Source organism: Carettochelys insculpta, chromosome 7 (genome assembly GCF_033958435.1).
Source record: "Carettochelys insculpta isolate YL-2023 chromosome 7, ASM3395843v1, whole genome shotgun sequence".
NCBI lineage: Eukaryota > Metazoa > Chordata > Testudines > Carettochelyidae > Carettochelys > Carettochelys insculpta.
Genome location: NC_134143.1, coordinates 68394855 through 68414747, shown reverse-complemented (window position 1 = coordinate 68414747; position 19893 = coordinate 68394855). Strand labels below are relative to the sequence as shown.

Genomic DNA, 19893 nt, shown 5'->3' with positions numbered 1-19893 from the left:
TGATTAGTTTCTATGATGAGATAACTGGCTCTGTGGAGAGGGAAAAATCAATGGATGTGATTTATCTTGACTTTAGCAAAGCTCTTGATACATTCTCCCACAATATTCTTGTTGGCAAGTTAAAGGAATGTGGATTGGATAAATGGATGGTAAGATGGATAGAAAGCTGGCTAGAAGGTTGGGCCCAGAGGGTAGTAATCAATGGCTCGATGTCGGGATGGCGGTTGGTTTCTGGTGGAGTGCCCCAAGGTTCGGCTCTGGGTCCTGTTCTGTTCAACATATTTACCAATGACCTGGATGAGGGGTTGGACTGCACCCTCAGCAAGTTTGTGGATGACACTAAGCTAGGGGGAGAAGTAGATTAGCTGGAGGGTAACGACAGGGTCCAGACTGACTTAGACAAATTGGAAGACTGGGCTGCAAGAAATCCGTTGAGGTTCAGTACGGACAAATGCAGAGTCCTGAACTTGGGCTGGAAGAATCCCAAGCATTGTTACAGGCTGGGGTCTGACTGGCTCGGTAGTAGTTTTGCAGAAAAAGACCTGGGAGTTGTAGTGGAAGAGAAGCTGGACATGAGTCAACAGTGTGCTGTTGTAGCCAAGAAAGCTAATGGCATATTAGGTTGCATCAAGAGGAGCGTTGCCAGTATATCCAGAGAATTGATTATTCCTCTTTATACGGCTTTGGTGAGGCTGCATCTGGAGTACTGTGTCCAGTTCTGGGCCCCCAATTATAGGAAGGATGTGGATACACTGGAGAGGGTCCAGTGGAGGGTGACCAAAATAATTAGGGGGCTGGAGCATATGACTTATGAAGAAAGGTTGAGGGAATTGGGACTGTTTAGTCTGCAGAAGAGAAGACTGAGGGGGGACTTGATAACAGCCCTCAACTTACTGAAGGGAGGCTGCAAAGAGGCTGGAGAGAGGCTGTTCACAGTGGTCACGGATGTCAGAACACAGAACAATGGTCTCATGTTGCGGTTGGGAAGGTCAGGTTGAACATTAGGAAAATCTTTTTCATTAGGAGGGTGGTGAAGCATTGGAATGGTCTACCCAGGGCAGTAGTGGAGTCTCCATCCCTGGAGGTGTTTAAGTCTCGCCTTGACAAAGCCCTGGCAGGGCTGATCTGATGGGTTTGGTCCTGCTTAGAGCAGGGGGCTGGACGCGATGGCTGTTTTAGGTCTCTTCCAGCTCTATTGTTCTATGATTCTATGATTCTATGAGTCCAGGGCTGTGGCAATGGCCTCACTGCACTCTAGTGAGGAGAGCAGCCAAGCATGGCCTCTTCCCCTGGATTTACAACCACAGCAGTGTTCCCCATATGCTGAGCACTTTGGCGGCTACGCAGGAGAGATTCAAATGCCACCCAGCTGATGAACAGAGCGCCCACCCCTGGCAGAAGGTGTTTCTATTGGTGGCACAGATCTGCCCATGCCTCAGTGCACAGAACAAAATTTATTCTGCCCATGGATAGAAAAAGAAATTGAAGAGAACGTTGAACAACTGTGGTGATCATCACTTCCAGCAGCAGCTAGGGCTGAATGAAACAGAGGTCACCCAAACAGGCCCCAGATTTGCAGATCCTGCAGGAAGGACTCCCCAGCCACTGCTGCGTGCCCTGGGTTTTGTTTTCACTTGCCCATCCTGCAGTGCAGGTCAGAGCCATGGATTGCAAGAGCATTGGGAGGGTGGGCAGTGTGATCCCCCTACATGGCTTTGTTGTTTACCTTCCAGACATAGATGGGAAAAGAGAAGACAGAGCCCTAGCATCCATCCCAAGGTCACGTCTCACTTTGAGGCAGGCATGGCTCCATTTTTTGCTGCAGTGCCTGACAAAATCACTGTACTTATTCAGGCATTATGGAAGCACCTTAGATCAGAGCACACGTGGTTAACTGGAGCCACTGCCCAGGTTGCGACGTCCACATCACTATTGCTAAAGTGTGAGCTTGAGTCTCTCTGCGCCTGCTGGGGACCGTCCCTCCCAGGTGCAGTGCAGACATGCTCAGAGACAATGCCTGCTCTGGAAGACTTGCAGCCTGGACAGATCAAATAGAGGGATGGGAGGATGACACGCGATAAACAGGCATAGCAATGACCGGCACTCGTTTGTCAATTACAGGAGCCGTATTGTTTAACTGAGGCAGAGATAGGCTGGATGGGGATGGCAGGAATGAGATTTTAGTAGGGGAGGGGAAAGGAGAGGAACAGTCACAGCTCCTCATCCCCTTTACAGGCTGGGTTTGTAGGCATTGCACCAAAGGCGAGTCTTAAGAAGTGATCTGTGTTCCAGGAATGCTGTATAAGAAATAAGTGCTGTCCATATCCAATCAGTTAGTAGGTAACATGTCAGGAGAGGGTGCTGAAAAATACATAACAGGACCTATACAATTTGCTTTGATGTACTGCAAAAGGAGTTCCAAGTGCCTACCTCGCTACAGGGAGTTCTGACCAATCTGGACAAGGAAAAGGAGATCTGCTCGGAACGAGAAGGAGATCTGAGGAAACAAAGCCAGCTGAGCAATCCAGAGGCTCAGTCTGCATCAGCATTACCCATTTGAGGCAATGCTACAGCCTCTCACAAAATCTGCCTTGTATAATTGTGGAGAGGAAAACTCATTTAGAAATGTTTTAGAAACTTTTGAGTGTTTTATTGCCATCCTTTTTCATACCCTCCCTGCATGTAAAAACAGGCTCCAGGAATATTTCCAACTGCACCAGGCTCAGAGGAAGGGCAAAATGATAACCAATGCATGTTAGAAACTTCTGGAAATGACTAAAATAATTCAAGGGGTATGGCAATATCCTGATTTTAAGAGACAGTATTTGGAGCCTAAGAGAAGGCTAGAAGAAACAAGAGGTTCATGGTATGAAACTACAACAATGACCTCAGCTAGAACCAGGCATCCCTTCCTTGATTCTGGTAGCCCCATTCAGAGGGGTTGCAGTACTGTCCTACTCCTTGTATAGAATGGCTATGTCTACACGTGCCCCAAACTTCGAAATGGCCATGCAAATGGCCATTTCGAAGTTTACTAATGAAGCGCTGAAATGCATATTCAGCGCTTCATTAGCATGCGGGCGGCAGCCGCGCTTCGAAATTGACGCTCCTTGCCGCCGCGCGGCGCGTCCAGACGGGGCTCCTTTTCGAAAGGACGCCGCCTACTTCGAAGTCCCCTTATTCCCATGAGCTCATTGGAATAAGGGGACTTCGAAGTAGGCGGCGTCCTTTCGAAAAGGAGCCCCGTCTGGACGCGCCACGCGGCGGCAAGGCTCGTCAATTTCGAAGCGCGGCTGCCGCCCGCATGCTAATGAAGCGCTGAATATGCATTTCAGCGCTTCATTAGTAAACTTCAAAATGGCCATTTGCATGGCCATTTCAAAGTTTGGGGCACGTGTAGACACAGCCAATCAGTGTGATTTCTGGAGTACCCTATGTGAGTGACGGTCTTCAGAGCAGCCCCTGGGTTTGGCAAAGGGAATGGGGCTCAAGATTTTTTACAGTGTAAATCACTAACATCTTGTCCTTATGGGTCACAGGGATATCAGAACCTAAAGCTGGCAGAGCCCCAAGTTCTAGCAGAAGTTGACCTGGATTTCAACTCATTGCATTTTGCAGGAAATTCCACATTCCCAAGAAAGTCGATGGAAAGTTTCTTATTGATTTCACTGTGAATCACAATGGAGACCTTATGTCCCCTTTTGTATCTCCTGGGTAGAACAGTGCTGGAAAGGTGTTTTGCCAGTAAGGTAGGTGAGACCACATCAAAAGAACTGTGGCCTATGTTTCTCTGACCAGTTTAGCATCAGTATCATTATTTGGAGAAACGGTAGATCTAAAAAATGTCCTTCTACACCCTTTCCATGAGGATACATAAATAAGCAAACTGAGAGTGATGCTTCTCAGCATAACGAACTTCTAATTCATAATCTTTAAGAGTCTTCCCTCTGAAAATAATTAGAGCTCAGAATTAGTTTTGGTTCTTAACTGAGCCTTGCCAACTTTATCTGCTTCATTTGCAGAATTAAGCATGATGTGTGAAGATAATTCTGTAAAAGAACTCATTCTTCCTGTATCATTCTTTCATCGGAGAACAGACACATGAATAACAACAACAGATGGTTGGTGAAAAAAAGAGTTAGAGTCAGGATTGACTGAGAACTCGATGTAGCAAAGAAGTGAATAACAAATCTTGGGAAGATATGTTTCTAGGCAGGTCTGTTTCCACACACAGATCCAGACTCTGGGTATCAAGAATTTGCAATTACATCCTCAGCTGGTGTTATCTGGCACAGTGAAGCTTTCACCAATTTACATGAGCCAAGGATCTGAATATTCAACCAGTCTGTGCAGGGGTCTCAACCAGTACATAACCTGTGGCATGTCCTCACTTTTTCAATTTACTGGATAAATCAGTAAAGATGAAAGAAAGAATTAAACCTTACTCCACCCAGGGATGGGAAAAAATAGAGGGAGAAAAGGAGCAAGATGAGTAGTTTGTTAAGGAAGATGGAGGCTGAGCAAGGGTAAGCCTGAGAAGGTGGGTCCCCAGCCTGTTCTGAACCAGGTAACAGGGAGTGATTAACGCAGGCTTTCAAAGCATTGAAAGAGGCTGATGCTGGAAGGAATAAATGCTGGGCCACTCCATGTAAAGACATCAAATGAACAGAGAGGAAGGTTCACCCAGGTGCGACTCACCACTGTGGAGCCTCCTGCTGGTTACGTAGGGAATCGGCTCTGCAGCCTCTGGAGTGCCCTCTTATGGGCGGTATCTCGTCCGCTGTTACCTGCTTGTTCTCCACCACCTACTGCAGCACCTGCAACCCTCCCAGATCATGGTACCCTTCCCACAGGCTGCTGCCCTGGTGCAGTGCCCCACACTCTGTGGTCCTCCCTGCCCAGGGAACCCCAGACTCTTCCACCCACCATGCTTCGGTGACCCACTGCCAGTCATCACCCAGCCTCCTATCCCGGGGCAAACTTCAGCCATGCATCACTGGCAAGAGGTTCTGGACCTGCTGTCTTCACCTCCCCTGGCTGCTTCCCTGCAGCCCTAGCACCCTCAAGCCTCGTCTCAGGCCCTGCAGCCTGGGGCTAGCCTGGCCAGAGCTCTGCCTGCATTTCCCCCAGTTCTGCGTTGGAAGCCTCTCTAACTTCCTTGGCAGCTAGGTCCCTTCTACGCCATCACTGGAGCAAGAGTCGTCTCTCTCCTCTCAAGGAGCCCTCCATTTATGCAGCCCCAACTGGGCCCTAATTAGCTGTAGCCCTAGTTGGCAGCTAATTGTCCCAGGTGCTGGCTTTTTCAGCCTCAGCCCTCTCCCTGGGCTGAGTTTAACTCTTTTCCTGCCAGACAGGGACAATGGCCCCACTACAAAGGGAAACGTCAGGCTGAGTCAGCTGCTAAGAGAAAGAATGGGTTTATTCATTCCATCGACCAAGAGGCAAACCCCAAGGTGTGCTGGGCCCCACACCAGCACTGGGGACTTGGCTCTCATGCAGGGGATGAGCCTCTGGGGCACTAGACGCCTTTGAGGCCTGTTCACGCCAGACTTGGCACACACTCATGCAAACAGACATGACGTTAATGTAGGGGTGGGCAATAAGCTCAGGGGCTGGACACAGTTCACCAGGGCTAGCCCCTGGCAGGCTGCCAGCACTTTATTTACCTGCCTGTCCACATGTATACATCTTGCAGCTCCCGTTGGCTTCAGATTGCTGTGGGAGCTGCAGGAAGTGGTGTCCCAGTCTGTGCCACGTCCTGCAGCCCCATTGGCTGGGAATGGCAATCTACAGCCAACAGGAGCTGCAAGCAGCTGGACCTGCAGAAGAGCAGGTGAATAAAGTGCTGTCGGGCTAACCCCAGAGAGCCGCCTCCAGCTTATATCCCAGTCCTGCTATAATACCTCACGGACCAGCCACAAATCACATTTGGAAATAAAATCCACAGCAGTTTGTTCCTTGGAGTGGCTGTAAGTCTTGTAGCCCCACAGATATGCACCATCCCAGACCAGCTAATTACATCGCTGGGGAATTCTCCACAGCGCAGGAGTCTCTGGTTGTCCCCTGAGAGCAGTTTCATTCCCCTCCTTGCACTGCTGGGGCAAAGCAATAAAAACTTAATGCGCCCCACAGTCATGGATTAGATCCAACTGGTTTCAACGCGACTGCACCTTTTTCATTGCTTCTCACCTGTGTTGGAAATCTCTCACCTGCTCCCCTTCCCACTGACATCAGCAGCAGTTCTGCAAAGGAGGGAAACAGTACCTGATCTAGGCCTTCTGAGGTCCTTTTGGTTTGTCCCGTGGCACCTTGATACGGTAAAATGAAGAGCTCAGCAGATGTGGGCAAACCAGGCAGGACTGCGACCAGGATGTGTCTGCTTGAAATACCTGTTGCCTGGTTATATAGACAAACAGTGAAAGGTGAACTCCAGTAATGATGAAGGCTTTCGAGTTAAAGCACTGCAGGATATGCATTGAGATACTGCCAGAGATGGTGAAAATTAGGGCAGGGGCCTACGGGCACTCTACCCTGCTCTTGTTCTGCCTTACATTTACCCCACGATCAGTAAGGCAGGTGAGACCCCCAAAAGCATTGATTAAAACCAGACATACAAAAGGCAGGTTGTGAATAACTTCGTACACATGCTACAGTTCTGACTCTTGGCTCAGGCCAGTGCAGCATGTTCTCGAAACGCTGAAAGAACTGGAGCTTTGGCGATGAGGCAGAGTGCAAACACATTTGTGTTCACTTAATGTTCCCTCCAGCAGGGTTGGCTGTTGAGGTTGTCTGAGGTGGGTGGGTAACCGTGCATTATTAGCGCAATCCGATCGAACCCCACTGTTCTCTTGCTCCACAACCAAGGAGAAGGGCAGGTAAATGTTCTAGTGCCTCATTTGGATCACATACTCTGAACATGCAGCAACTCTGCTAATGCTAAAGCAGCAAATCCAGGGTGGGACAGAGCAGAGATAGCTCGAATCAGCAGATTGAATTACCTACCCAGAGTAATTCATTATCCCCTGGGTGTTTGGCTGTACCGTGCAAAACAAGATCAACCAAAGTGAAATGAAACAGCAGAGACCCGTATGCAGTGATCGTTTCTGTACTTAATCACTATTGCCAATTCAATGAACACAGGTAGCTTTGGGAAGTAGTCCTGCGACTTCGCTTTGACATTGAGGGCTACATTTCCAGATGGGTGAACTCATATTGTACCCCTAAGTTAGTGCCTGTGTTTGACACATGCCAGTGTCGGTGTAGCCTCAGTACTCCCACTCCCACCTAGCTGATGATGCTGGGTGTGCACCAGGCAGGCACAGACATAAATGCCCAGTTCGGCAGTCTCTGTTCATGTGGGGCAGAAAGGGGAAGGTGTAGGACATAGGGTCTGTCATGCCAGGACATAGGATTTGTCTTCTCCCTCCCCGACCTCAGGCTGCAGAAATGTGCCTGCACCTAGCCAGCCGGCTGCTTCCAGGAGCAACGTGGAGGGCAGAGACGTCCTGCCAAAGGACTGGCAAAGGCTCCAGGATTTACCAGTTGATTGCGATTGGTGGGTTGGTGACCAGTGGTCTATGGGATGAGTTAGGGGTGCAATTCCCCTGCTGGTTGACACGGTAAATGTGAGCGAACAGCAGTATTTCGAGCACCCTCACAGGAGTCTGTGTACACCAGCAGGGGAAATTACACCCCTAGCTCATAGCACAGATACACCCTTACAGCACCCAGAGGCTGGCTTTCATTTTCTTCTGGGAGAGCTTTGTTCTGTAATTTTAACCCTTCCCTCCCCCGCACCCTGAATATACAGCCTTGTGGCTGCCAACAGCACCTGACAGAGGGTTACGTGCTCTTAGCAGCATCATCTTTACATTTCCACATGCAGGATTTTGTAGGTTATATTTAAAATAACCAGACCACTGGAGTGCAGCAGCTCTCAGCCGCTCATAAACCTATTGTGAGGATGCTGCACCCAGCAGGTAGGCGCTCGAACCCCGCCCCCGCCCCCAAATGTTAATTAGCACAAAGGGCCTAGATCTTCCACCTGGTTATGATAAGCGCTGTCAGAGCTGGCCCAGTGGGGCACTGTTGGTGGGCAGGGCCCAAGGCACCACACTGACAGCGGGGCCTGGCCGGTGGGTAGTGGTGCCGCCCTAAAGGTGTGGGGCCCAAGGCAACTGCCTTACTCACATTGCCCTAAAGCCGGGCCTGGGGGCCTCAGGTTGAAACATCTGCTTCCTGGGGAGGGAGGTGAGGCAGGCGAGGGCGGGAACAGAAATCTGAGTGCCTTTCTGCTGCTGAGTTACAGTAACCTGGATGATTAATGACCCATGCTCTGCCTTTCAGGTACCCTGCAGTCTTGCTACTGCTGGCTGGTGTGTGGCTGCAGGTCCTGTCATTTCTGGACAGAATGTTCAAATGAAGCAGCACACGTTGGAAAATGCACTTAGGAAGGGAGGCTGGAAACATAAGCCCCTTCCCCTGGCCAGGAAAACAATGTGTTTCATGAGATGCACTTCTGATGCTGAAAAAGAGACTCGTGGTTTCTCACATTGTAGTGCTCCTGCGGAAAGCGGTTTTGTGTCTAGAATGTTTGGCTCATCTGTGCACAATCACCTAGTTGTTCTAAGAAGCTAAAACAAGGACTATTGCTACTCATCCTCCAGCATACAAAGTGACAATCTGAAGTGGACAGGAAGGAATTTTCCCCATGTACCATTCACGTAATGAGCTAGATGCCTTTTTACCTTTCTCTGCAACATCAGGTACGAGATGTCGCTGTTAAGGGATGGGACCTGGTGTGAGTGATCAGGAGAAATAAAATTATATATTGGGATCATCCAAAATTAGGAAGATTGTAATCCAATACACAGAAAAGACTAGGAGAATTTACAAGAGAATTTTGACATTTCGATACAATGTTTATACAAGCAAATGGTATTCTATAGGAGGAAGATACTCTTCTATTAATGTTTCCAGGTAGGTATAAAATGTATAGGAAAGAGCAGTGTTCCCTGTAAACCAATGCTTGGGTGGCCACCAAGGAGAGATTAAGGTGTTGCTCATCTGATTAGCAGAGTGCCCACAGGCTGCAGCGTGTGTGTCTACTGGTGGTGCACATAATAAAATTTATTCTGTCCATGGATGGAAGAAAAATGGAGGGAAGACTGGCAAGTAAATCATTTTCTGTGGAATTAGATAGGTTCTAGACTAATTGTGGAGAACCCTATTTAATTTCTATAATGATCTCTTGGTGTTAGTCCTAAATTCTATACTACTTTTCCCTAAAGTTTGTTTGTTTTCATTTTTTGCATTTTTTAAGAGTGACATGGAGCTGTGCTCATCTTCTGAAGTCAACACCGATGCAAACAAAAATCCAGTGGTTTTGTACCACTCTGGTTTGATAAGTAGCCTTGACATCCCAGGTTTCTAAACTATTTGTAGTGACTTGATTTTGTTTTATTGCATTGTTGATGTCATGTGAACAAATTTAGAAACCAGATGAACCATCCAATCCTTAATATCAAACACAAAGGTCTGAAGGTAACAAACGAAGGCCATGGGAGTATTTTTTTCTTTCATCTCCTCCTCCATGCATTGATGAGGTTAAAAGAGAAAATTGCATTATGTGTTGTTCATTTACAGTACCTTTACAGGCAAGGTGGGGATGGATGTTTAGAACTGCAGCCCCCAGAAGGGACTCATACAATTGGTGTGTGCCTCTAGCACTGGTTGTGGGGAACCTGCAGCCCAACAGCTGTGTCTGACACACTCACAGCTTCATTTCATCCAGCCCACAGCGAATCGCTGCACTTCAGGCCAGAAGCACCAAGCCTTGGTACCCCCACTGCAGTGGGGCTGACAGCTGCGGAACGCCCTGGGGAAAAGTGGGAGGGGGGCCTGGCTCCATACCCCAGGAAGGGGCAGGGCCAAAGGTGGAAGGGGCAGGGCCTAGGGCAGTCAGCCCTTAGAGCTGCTCAGATCACAGTGCAATTCCACTGTATGCCCCAGCTGCAGTCCTGGATCTCTGGCTGCTGCCACTGCCAAAGTGGCACAGTCAGTGGCTGGAGCGCCTGGCCCCTTTGAAATACTGGGCTCCAGGGCATCTGCCCCTTTGCTCCCCACTGTCCGCGGGCCTGCTCCCATGCAGAGCTGGCTTGCCAGCACGTACCTTTGGCCCCTAGTTGGCGGGGCAACCAAGGAAGCTCTGCATATTGCCCTCTTCCCTGAGTGCCTGTGCTGCAGCTCCCACTGTCCAGGCATCTCTGCCTGGTGCATGCCCAGGCATGGCCAATAGGAGCTACAGGGGCGGTGCATGTGGAGGCAAGCAGAGCTCACCACACAGAGCCACCTCATGCCTCCTCTTAGGGGCCAAGCCTGGCAGCTGCTTCCAAGTGTGGTGCACAGCCAGGGCACGCAGGGAGCCAACCTTACTCCAGCTACACTGCCGATGGAGGACCACCTGAAGTAAGCAGTGCCTCGGCTGGAGGCTGCACTGCGAACTCCATCCCACACCCCAACTCTCTGTCCCAGGTGAGAACCCCCTCATGTACACTAAATCCCTCCCAGAGCGCGCACCCATGCCTCAAACATAACCCCCCCCCCGCCCCCCACATCCCAAACCCCTTGTTCCACCCAGAGCCCACATCCCCACCCGGAGCCATCCTGCACCTCTACCCCTGCTGCAGCCCGGAAGCCCTGCCCACCTCCTGAACCCTTCTTTTTTGGCCTCATCCTAGAGCCTAGGGGAGCCCTGGGCCTTTTCTTCCCTTAACCCCACAGGGATGTGTTTGGCCCCAGCTGATTCTTTTCTAGTCCCAGAGAGGTACTGGTGTTAGCCTGTATTTTCACAAAACACAAAAGCTGTCCTGGAGCACTTTAGAGTCTTAACAAAACAATTTGTAAGGTGATGAGCTTTCGTGGGGCAGACCCACTCCCTCAGATCTGCAATGGTGCCCTAGCTCTAGTCCAGATCTGCATAGTGCATTGTTCCAGATCCAGAGAAGTCGGTCTGCTGCACAGAAGCTCATCCCCTAATAAATTATTTTGTTAGTTTTTAAAGTGCTACAGGGCTGCTTTTGTGTTTTGTGATTTTTTTTTCCTGTGGCTGATAAAAAAACAGTTCCCCAGCCCTGCTCTGGCAAGACTTTATGAGCATTTGAGCACCTCCTGTGCAAATGGCTGGGATGGCAAATGGATATTAGTACACACAGACACTGTCATAACCCACCTGTACGCAATACATGGGTACACATTCCCTCCTTGGGTTCTCTTTCTCATACAGACACACACACATACAGAACTCTACAAATTAGAGGCACAGACTCTTTTCCATAGCTTCAGTCTGTATCAAAGGAGCACTTTCAGTCTCCACTGACCAGTGCAACATTTATCAGCCTTCTACAAACCCTAATCTCCAGCCCAAATTTATACTTCTTTAGGCCACAGCTCTTGATAGTTTCCAATACATCAAAATATCGAAAGGAAAATGCATCTCCAGCACTGGTGCATGTATGCAGAATGCTGTATACGGAGTAAAATGCACTTCCATTTCTGGATCACAAATCTAATGCTGTGTGTTGGAGAGAAAGCTCTTACAGTCCTGCCCTTTGAATGTGAAAGAACACATTTTCGCTGCTGCTCTGTGTATCTGGAACATCCTTTTTGTGTGTCCAACTGGCACCGCTCTGCATTCTGCTGCTGCATAAAGACAGCAGCCAAGGGAAGTCATTATTATTCAGTGTTAAAACCTTTCGCATTGTTATACACAGGGGCAACGTGGGTGTTGCATATGCTTTTTTCCCTGGTGTTCTGCATGACCTGTGCCAATTGGGCCAACCTACACTCTGCTCAATCACACAAAACACGGGGGAGGGCAGCGTTCCCACTAATTTTTTCCACCCACAGGCAGAAGGAATGTTGTTCTGTGCATTGACGCATGTGCGGATGTGCACCACCGAAAGAAACACCTCCTGCCCACTGTGGGTGGTTGTGGATACTCTGCTAATCAGCTGGGTAGCAAGTGAATCCCTCTTGGGTGGCTGCCCAAGCACTCAGCTTACAGGGAATGCAGTGGAGAGCAGAGCATTTCAGCAGACCTCAGGTGTTGACTGAGTCCCTGTATGGGCAGATCATTCTGTTCTTCAAATTGAGGCCCAGGATAGACCCAATAGCAGTAGAGAAAATGTAGAAAGAAGGAATAAAAGCCATATTCCATTGCTTACCTCCACTAGTGCTTTCTTGATCACTCTACTGACATCCCGTCTCCACTCGGGAATATCGGGGTTGTACTCATCCAGGTTTGGGGAGAAGGATAAGCGGAGAGATTGAAAGCGCTCTGGGGATACAATGGCACACAAGTCACTCATTGACAGACTGCAGCATTTCAGGGTCAGAGTGTTGTGGTTGATGGAAGCATGATCAGTAGTCAAATTAGTGTATCCCTACTAGACTCCCTAAATGACTCCAGGAGATTGATCTCCAGAGGGTTGGTCTCCAGGAAAGTGTAGACAAGCTCTGAGTGAGAATCAAGCATGAGACAGAGATCCTCACTCGTTTCACATTGCTGCAGTTTTAATGAAGCCAATGGACCTCTCCTGATTAATCACAGACTCATAGAACACTAGAACTGGAAGCGACTTTCAAAAGGTCATCAAGTCCAGCCCCGGCACTCACAGCAGGAGCAACCTGTTCATAAATATCTCCAGTGATGGAGAGTCTACAACCACCCCAGCCAATTTATTCCCATCCTGTACTTAACCACGCTGACTATTAGGAATTTCTTCATAATGTCTAATTGAAACCTTCCAGCTGCAATTTAAGCCCACTGCTTCTTGTCCTATTTTCAGAGGCTACGAAGAATATGATTTCCTCCCTCCTCCTTGTAAAACCCTTTTTGGTACGTGCTTGAAAGTTAAAATCACATCCCATCTCAGTCTCCTCTGTTCAAACTAAACAAACCCAATTCTTTTAATTTTCTCTCATAGGTCACTGCTGTCTAAAATACCAACAGTTAAAGTATTCACACAAAGGCTATGGGCATCTGGGCACCACTCGTAAAATTGTACAAGGCAGTAAAATACCCTCGTCACCCTCACCCCTTAGTCTCTAATGACAATCCGATATTGATTTAGATTTGTATTACTCTGCTGTAAAAGGACACCCTCCAAAGGCTCTGACACTCTTAACATTTATACCAGTACATAAACCAGCCTGCTAATGAAACTAAAATAAAGATTTCAGCCACTTCTTAGACACATGAAAATTTAGTTGTCTCTTTTTGCCTGCAGAAGCTCCATCAAAGCATTCCATACACACTCTGCTGCCCAGAGCTCCCCATAGAAAAGGGTGTTTTTACAAACCTGCAGGTGCACAAACTCAGGCTGCTAGGCCCCAATCCAAGGGGAAGCAATTTCCAAAGCAACGTCTCAAACATCACATTGCCGAAGTCTCCATTCCATTGCCGGTCCCTTCTCAGGAGCAGTGGCGAGAAGCCCTCCCACCAGAATGTTAGGAGAGTAGCTCATTCGAACATCAGGTATCCCTACCCCTGTTCAGCAAAGCACTTATGCACGTGCTGAAATGCAGCGTTGTCCTTCAGTACTTTCACTGTATTATGCACAAGGTCATTTACACTGAGCTGCGCCTTCCAGCTTCTGAACTTTGTAACTGGTCCTGCATTTATGGAGCTGGCACATGTGGCTCTAAAACCTTCAGGGCCAGATCCTCAGCTTGTGTCAAATGAGGTACTTTCATTGAAGCCAAAGGATCTACACTGATTTATGAGGATCTGGTCCTTGATTTCTGCAATGTGTGTGTGAACTTTGTACTGGAGAAAGAATCAGATCAACCAGCCCAGAGATGAAAGTTCACGGTTCATCTAAGAAATAGGCACAAAACATCGGGTAGCAATTCAGGTGTCTTCCCATTGCCTGGTCGAAGAAGCTGTGGCTTGATTTGCAGTAACCATTTCCCGGGCTGCAAGGGGTAAATCAGACTGGACTATTCAGCCCACTTTTTTTTTTTTTTTAATTTTCCTTTCCAAAATGCAGGTGACTTGTCTAGCAATTAGGATGTTTATCTCATGACAGTATGCAAATGCAACACTCAAAAGCTCCACTCAAAAGAAGTGAGGCAGAGTCGTAATTACTTTACCACGCTGAGCAGCGGTGGGCTGGAACGGGGAATTTTACTTAAATCTTACATCAAAATGTGGCTTCTGGAATGCGGAAGAAGAATGCTGCCTGGGATCTGGATGGGATTTTAACAGCTGCTCTGACAGAGAGACACAGCACATTTATATTCACTGCTCAGGGAGAAGCTGTCACACAGAAACAACCTTGGGATAAGAAATAACAAAGAACTCAGATAGCATATTTCACTATTCCCAGGGCTGTTAACAATGATATTTACATTTGCCAGGGTGATTCCATCCCCGAGGTCAGCCTGTAGGTCTAGGTAGGTCCAGGGGAGCTGACAGCCACCGTAGGGGTAGGGGGGAGACCTTAGCAAGATGTGTGTGTGGTGGGAGGTAGGGCAGCTCCACACTCCTGGAAGGGGTCTGGCCCCAAGCAGAAGGGTTGGGCCTGAGGCAGCCAGCCCAGAGCGCGACAAGTACCGCCCCCCCCAGCCCTCTGAGCTGCACAGAGCATGCAGTGCAGTGCTCCAGTGGAGATTTAAAGGGCCAGGCGCTCTGTCCACTGCCAGAGCAGCCAGGAAGCCCTGGAACCCGAACCCCTGGGTAACTTTCTTCTTTGACTCCCCCTCACTTCCTTACTGTCAGTGGGCCTGGATAGGTCACTTCACGGAAAGAGGTACCGCCAATATTTATAAAAGGGGTGCCTCAAATCATTTGCCCAACAATCTTTGACATATCCCACCTCTCAGGTCTGGAGCTAGCTGTTGGGGAGTCTCCCATGACCTGGGTGGGAGGCAGTTAGCTAGCAAACCATTGGTATGTGCACTTCCCTGGACCCACACATGCTGTGCACTAGAAAACTACTCTCTGCTAGTATCTCTGACATGGTAAACTCTCATTGCTGTGCTCCAGCAGCATAAGAGAGTTGTTGCACTGACTTACCTAGTTTGCTAGGTATTTTCTCAGCATGGGGATATTCTATTCCCTCTACCCCAGCACTTTCCAATTCCTGGGGCAGAGAGCGTCAGAATGATCCCCCTATTCCCAGCCTCCGGCAGAGGTGGGGTCGAGGGTCGATCCACTCAGCATTTTTTCCCTTCACGGTTCTCAGACAAGAGTTGTGTTGAGGAATGGGGCAGGAAAAGGAGAGTACTGACTTGCACTGGTGATCCTAGAATGGTCCCTGGTGGGAGGGGAGGAGGGTTTATATATATATATATATATATAATTGGAAATACACATCTCCTAGAGCAGGAAAGGACCTCAGGAGGTCATCTAGTCCAGTCCCCTGCCCTCTTGGCAGGTCCAAGCCCCATCCCTGACCTCTATTTACCCCAAATCCTTCAATAGCCCCCTCAAGGATTGAAGTCACAACCCTGGGTTTAGCAGGCTGATGCTCAAACCACTGAGTTATTCTTCCCCACCATCAGGTGCAACTGAGAGCAGCTCCAAGGCTGCCCTAAGCTTTCACAGGACCCTAAATGTCCTGGAGAGTTCACCAGGCAAAGTGAGAAGGTAGCTCATGCAGGGTCTTGGTAACACAACGCAGCTCTCAATGGAGGCTATCATATGACCAGAGAGTGAGTGTAGCGATGCCTGTGGAAATATCAGAACTATGATGCAACTTGCTCTACATCCTAGGGAAAGCAAACATTGCTCCTCAGGAGTATTCTTACAAGGCCCAGCCATATAACTGCAATGCTGAGAGACCTGGGTTGCTGGCCCCAGGGATAGAACCTGCTAGCATAGGGTTGAAAGCCCTGCACTCTACCACACAAGCTAAAGGCCAGCTGGTGCTCAGCTGAGACTGTACAGCCAAGACTTCACTCACCCCAGATGTGGTCTCAGTACCTCTGGATACTACATAACGTTAGACAGGGGGTGATTCCACGTAATAGCCCAGAGCCGGGACACTATCCAGCCTATCGCTATGATCTGTGCTTGAAATATGGAGGAAAGACAGTGGTCCACTGTGTACCACTAAGGTGTGTGACTAATGGACACAGTTTGATGCAGATTTTGCACATAGCAGAACAAGATACACACTTATCAATGGAATTAAGCCAGCCAGTAATGCAACCCACTTTTCCAACGGCCATGGGTGAAAATGTTACAGCAGAACCTCACAGTTGCGAAGAAGTCAGGAATGGAAGTTCTTTGTGTCTCTGAAACGTTCGTAGCTGTGAACAAAATGCTATGCGTGTTGTTTCACAAGTTCACAACTGATCATTGACATAACACAGCTCTGAAACTTTACTAGGCATAAGGAAAACATGCTTTCCCTTGCTTTTTAGTAGTTTACATTTAACATAGTGCTTCACTGCTTTTGCTTTGTGTTGTTGTTGTTATTGTTCTCTGCTGTAGCCTGACTGCATATTTCCGGTTCCAAATGAGGTGGGGGGTGAACAGGTTATTTCATAACTTTGCTCCTAACACTGAGGTTCTACTGTACAATAATCATCTATAAGTGACCGTACAGGTTGAACCTCTGTAGTCCGGCACCCTTGGGATCTGACTGGTGCCAAACCAAAGAATTGGCCAAATGATGGGAGGTCAGTATTGTCTAGCAGCATTACCAAACTTTCCACTGCTTCCTGGGCTCTTCGAAGACATTGTGGGGTAAAGTACAGCTAAATAAGAGCACAGAACACTGAGAGCCAGGACCCATTGCTGAAAACAAACTTTAGGTGACCATGGGAAAGTTGGCTACACCCATGATAAATGGACATCCGTCTAACTAATTTCATGCTGGCCCACAGATGTTACCATATGATAGAGTACTGGATTAGAGAGGTTCAACCTGTACTGTGAAATGCATAGCAAGAGTCTAGTCCTCATGAAGCCAGTGCAAATTTGGACTAACTCCAATTGCCTTCAGAGAACTCACTCCAGATTTACATCAGTGTAACTGAGAGCAGAATCTGCCCTCAAGCATTCTGGAGCTTCTCCTTCTAATAAGTGATGAATGCAATAGGATGCGGTAGAAAGTACCGATGCATCACAACCACAGCACGCTGCTGTTCTCAGTACATCTGTGCTGCTATAGTCTCATCCTCTCGTGAGAAATGTTGCCACTGCTTTGCGGGAGGGGAGTCAACAGAAGAATAAAAGGGAAAGGGCTCACCATACACAGCGATAGTCTTTGTGTCCTGCAGAATGGTGTTCCCTGCTGAGACCTGTACCGTGATAGTGTTCATCCCTTCTACAGAGAATGTGAATGAGATGCTCCCCTCCAGGGTGACCAGGGGCTACAAACACATGAGAAAAGAGTGAATTAGAGTGAATTCCCGGTACCAGAAGTCCTGTCTTTCTTAGCCAAACAGGAGGGAGATTAGGTAAATTGTGTGTTGGAGCTACTGGGGAGGATCGGTGAGTGACTCTTTACTCCTTCTTCTCCAGCCTAGGTTTGTGACCAAAGATCTTAACAGGGATTTTTGTTTGGAAATACAAAAATATGACATTAAAACTCTCTTCTGTTAGTTGTATTACAGTAGCACCAAAGGACCATAGACAGAACCGAGAACCAATTGTATTAGGCGCTGAGTAGAAGTAAGGGGTGGTCATAGCTCCAAAAGGGCTTGATGCCTGAGCAAGCACCTGATAAGGAAAGATCATCATCCACCGTGTACAGCTGGGGAGCTGAGACACACAGAACCAAAGTGACCTGCCCTTGGTCATGCAGAGTCAGTAGCAGAGATGGGAATCAATCAATCAAGATTACTCCCTCAATAGCACAAGCGAACCTCCAAGACACCACTGTTACCTTAATAGAAGGTGGGTCTAGGGCAGATACGGGCCTCCTCCACTTGCTTCCTTGTGACCAATGGAGTGTCCCCATTTAGCTGAAGGAGATGCACACTGCTATACAGTGTCTCCAGGCCAGCAATGCTAGGCTATCCTTTAGGTTTGTGTACTATACTAGTGCTTGCAGTATTTGCCTGCCTTCCTCATCAAGCACCTCCTGCCATAACTTCCCATATTCCTTTTCTCTCTTGGCTCTTGAACAGCACCAAGAGTTAATTCATTTTTGCTCCCATTATGGTCAACGGAAAAACTCCCATTAACTTCACTGGGAGGAGTCAGGTCAGCCTTCCTCACTAAGAGCTTAATGTACCAGACAGAAGGTTAAGAGGTCCATAAAAACCTACATGGGGATAAGATATGATCCTATAAGGCTCTTCTAGCTCGCAGAAAAAGGCATGATGAGATCCAATGACTGGAAGCTGAAGCTAAATAAATCCAGATGAGAAATGAGGTGCCATTTTAAGAGGGTAATTACCCATCAACACAACTTGACTTCATGATATGGTAGATTTCCATCACTTGGTTTTAATCAACATTGGATGACTATCTAAAATCATACTGTATCTCAGTCATAAGACACAAACTAATGTAGGGATTACCAGGTAAAATGATACAGCCTCACTATGCAGCCGGTCACACAAGATGATCAAATCATCCATTCTGGCCTCACCATCTATGAAAATGTTATCCTTGGACTCTAATTGGGCTCTTTGGGTACTTCTGCAGCACAGATAAATAACAATTACAAAGCACCTGATAGAATTTGCAAGCATACTAACTAAAAAGATGGCAGAAAGTTGTATGTGCTCCATTTAGGGCAAGACGCATCTGTAGGCAGAGAGATGTACCGTGAAGCACTTTGTATCCCCTCGAGTGTCATAATGACGAATTCTTTCATATGTAGTTTAACAGACAAAAGGAGAATGTTGAATTGGTTTAGAAGGTAGGTGTTGGAGTTATTGACAACAAGCTTTCCTTCTCATTACTCATGCACTACACACAGGCCAGGGAACAAGGTTTCAATCCTGGGGCTATGCAGAGGCAGCTCCAAATGAACAGAAAACTTCAGCACAGAGAGTTATTTTTTTTTAAAAGTCCAATTTATATTTTAGGTAAAGATAAAAAAAAAAGGCTTTTTAGTCTACTTTGAAATCAGATCCCCTCTGCATTATCTAGTGGGGGGTTGGCAGTTTCCATAAAATTCAAATTATTCCAACAAAGAGGCAGCTAACTAGTATAAAAAATAAAATGAAGAGCTGATCTGCATATTTAGGGAGAGGAATTTAGCCTGCTGGAGCGTATGGTACAGCTTTCAGTGAAGCACCAGGTGCTGGCCATTGTCAGAGACAAGACACTAGACTAGATGGCCCACTATTCAAGAGTATTCACACCTCCCAGCGATTCATGGACATGTTGTTCCCGCTAGGATGGTTTGGTATGGCTTTGGGGGGAGGGTGGGAATACAAACCTCGGTATTGTTCCCGAACCACCAAATGTAAGTCAGCGTGCCCACCTGGCTGGGCCACAGTACCGCTGTTGCATTGACTTCTTTGTTCTTGGTAGTAACAAAGGGGAGAGACAAATGAACATGTTCCAGGGGGCCTGCAGAGACAGAAGGAGCGGCAAATGGGGTGAGCATGAGAAACTGCAAAAGAAAGTCATGGTGGGACTCTGTGGGCAAAGTGTTCTAGCTTTGTACTGTTGTTGGGAAGAGATATTTGAGATCCATGCATCTAAAACCAGGAATTGCTACCACTTGAAATAAAGAACCTGAGTGCTACAGCTCAAAGTCGGTAGCAGACTCATAAACCTATATACATAGACTACCCTTCGGAAGAGACATCCATACTTCATGGGATACCCTGCAGACACACTCAAATTTGCACAAGGAAGTGCTAATAAAAGTATAATAATATTACAGATACTTGGCTCCTTTCCTAAAGAACTAGACA

At 47.7% G+C, this 19893-nt stretch overlaps 1 protein-coding gene across 1 annotated transcript in view; it reads right to left on the bottom strand.

Annotated features, from left to right (window-relative positions):
* SORCS1 (sortilin related VPS10 domain containing receptor 1) overlaps window positions 1-19893 on the bottom strand; it is a 474417-nt gene that overhangs the window by 10985 nt on the left and 443539 nt on the right. The window contains exons 20-23 of the mRNA XM_074999892.1: window positions 19410-19543; window positions 17262-17385; window positions 12225-12337; window positions 6265-6396 (exon numbers count right to left, since the gene is read on the bottom strand). Of these exons, the coding sequence (XP_074855993.1) occupies window positions 6265-6396; window positions 12225-12337; window positions 17262-17385; window positions 19410-19543 (503 nt within the window). The remainder of the gene's footprint in view (window positions 1-6264; window positions 6397-12224; window positions 12338-17261; window positions 17386-19409; window positions 19544-19893) is intronic.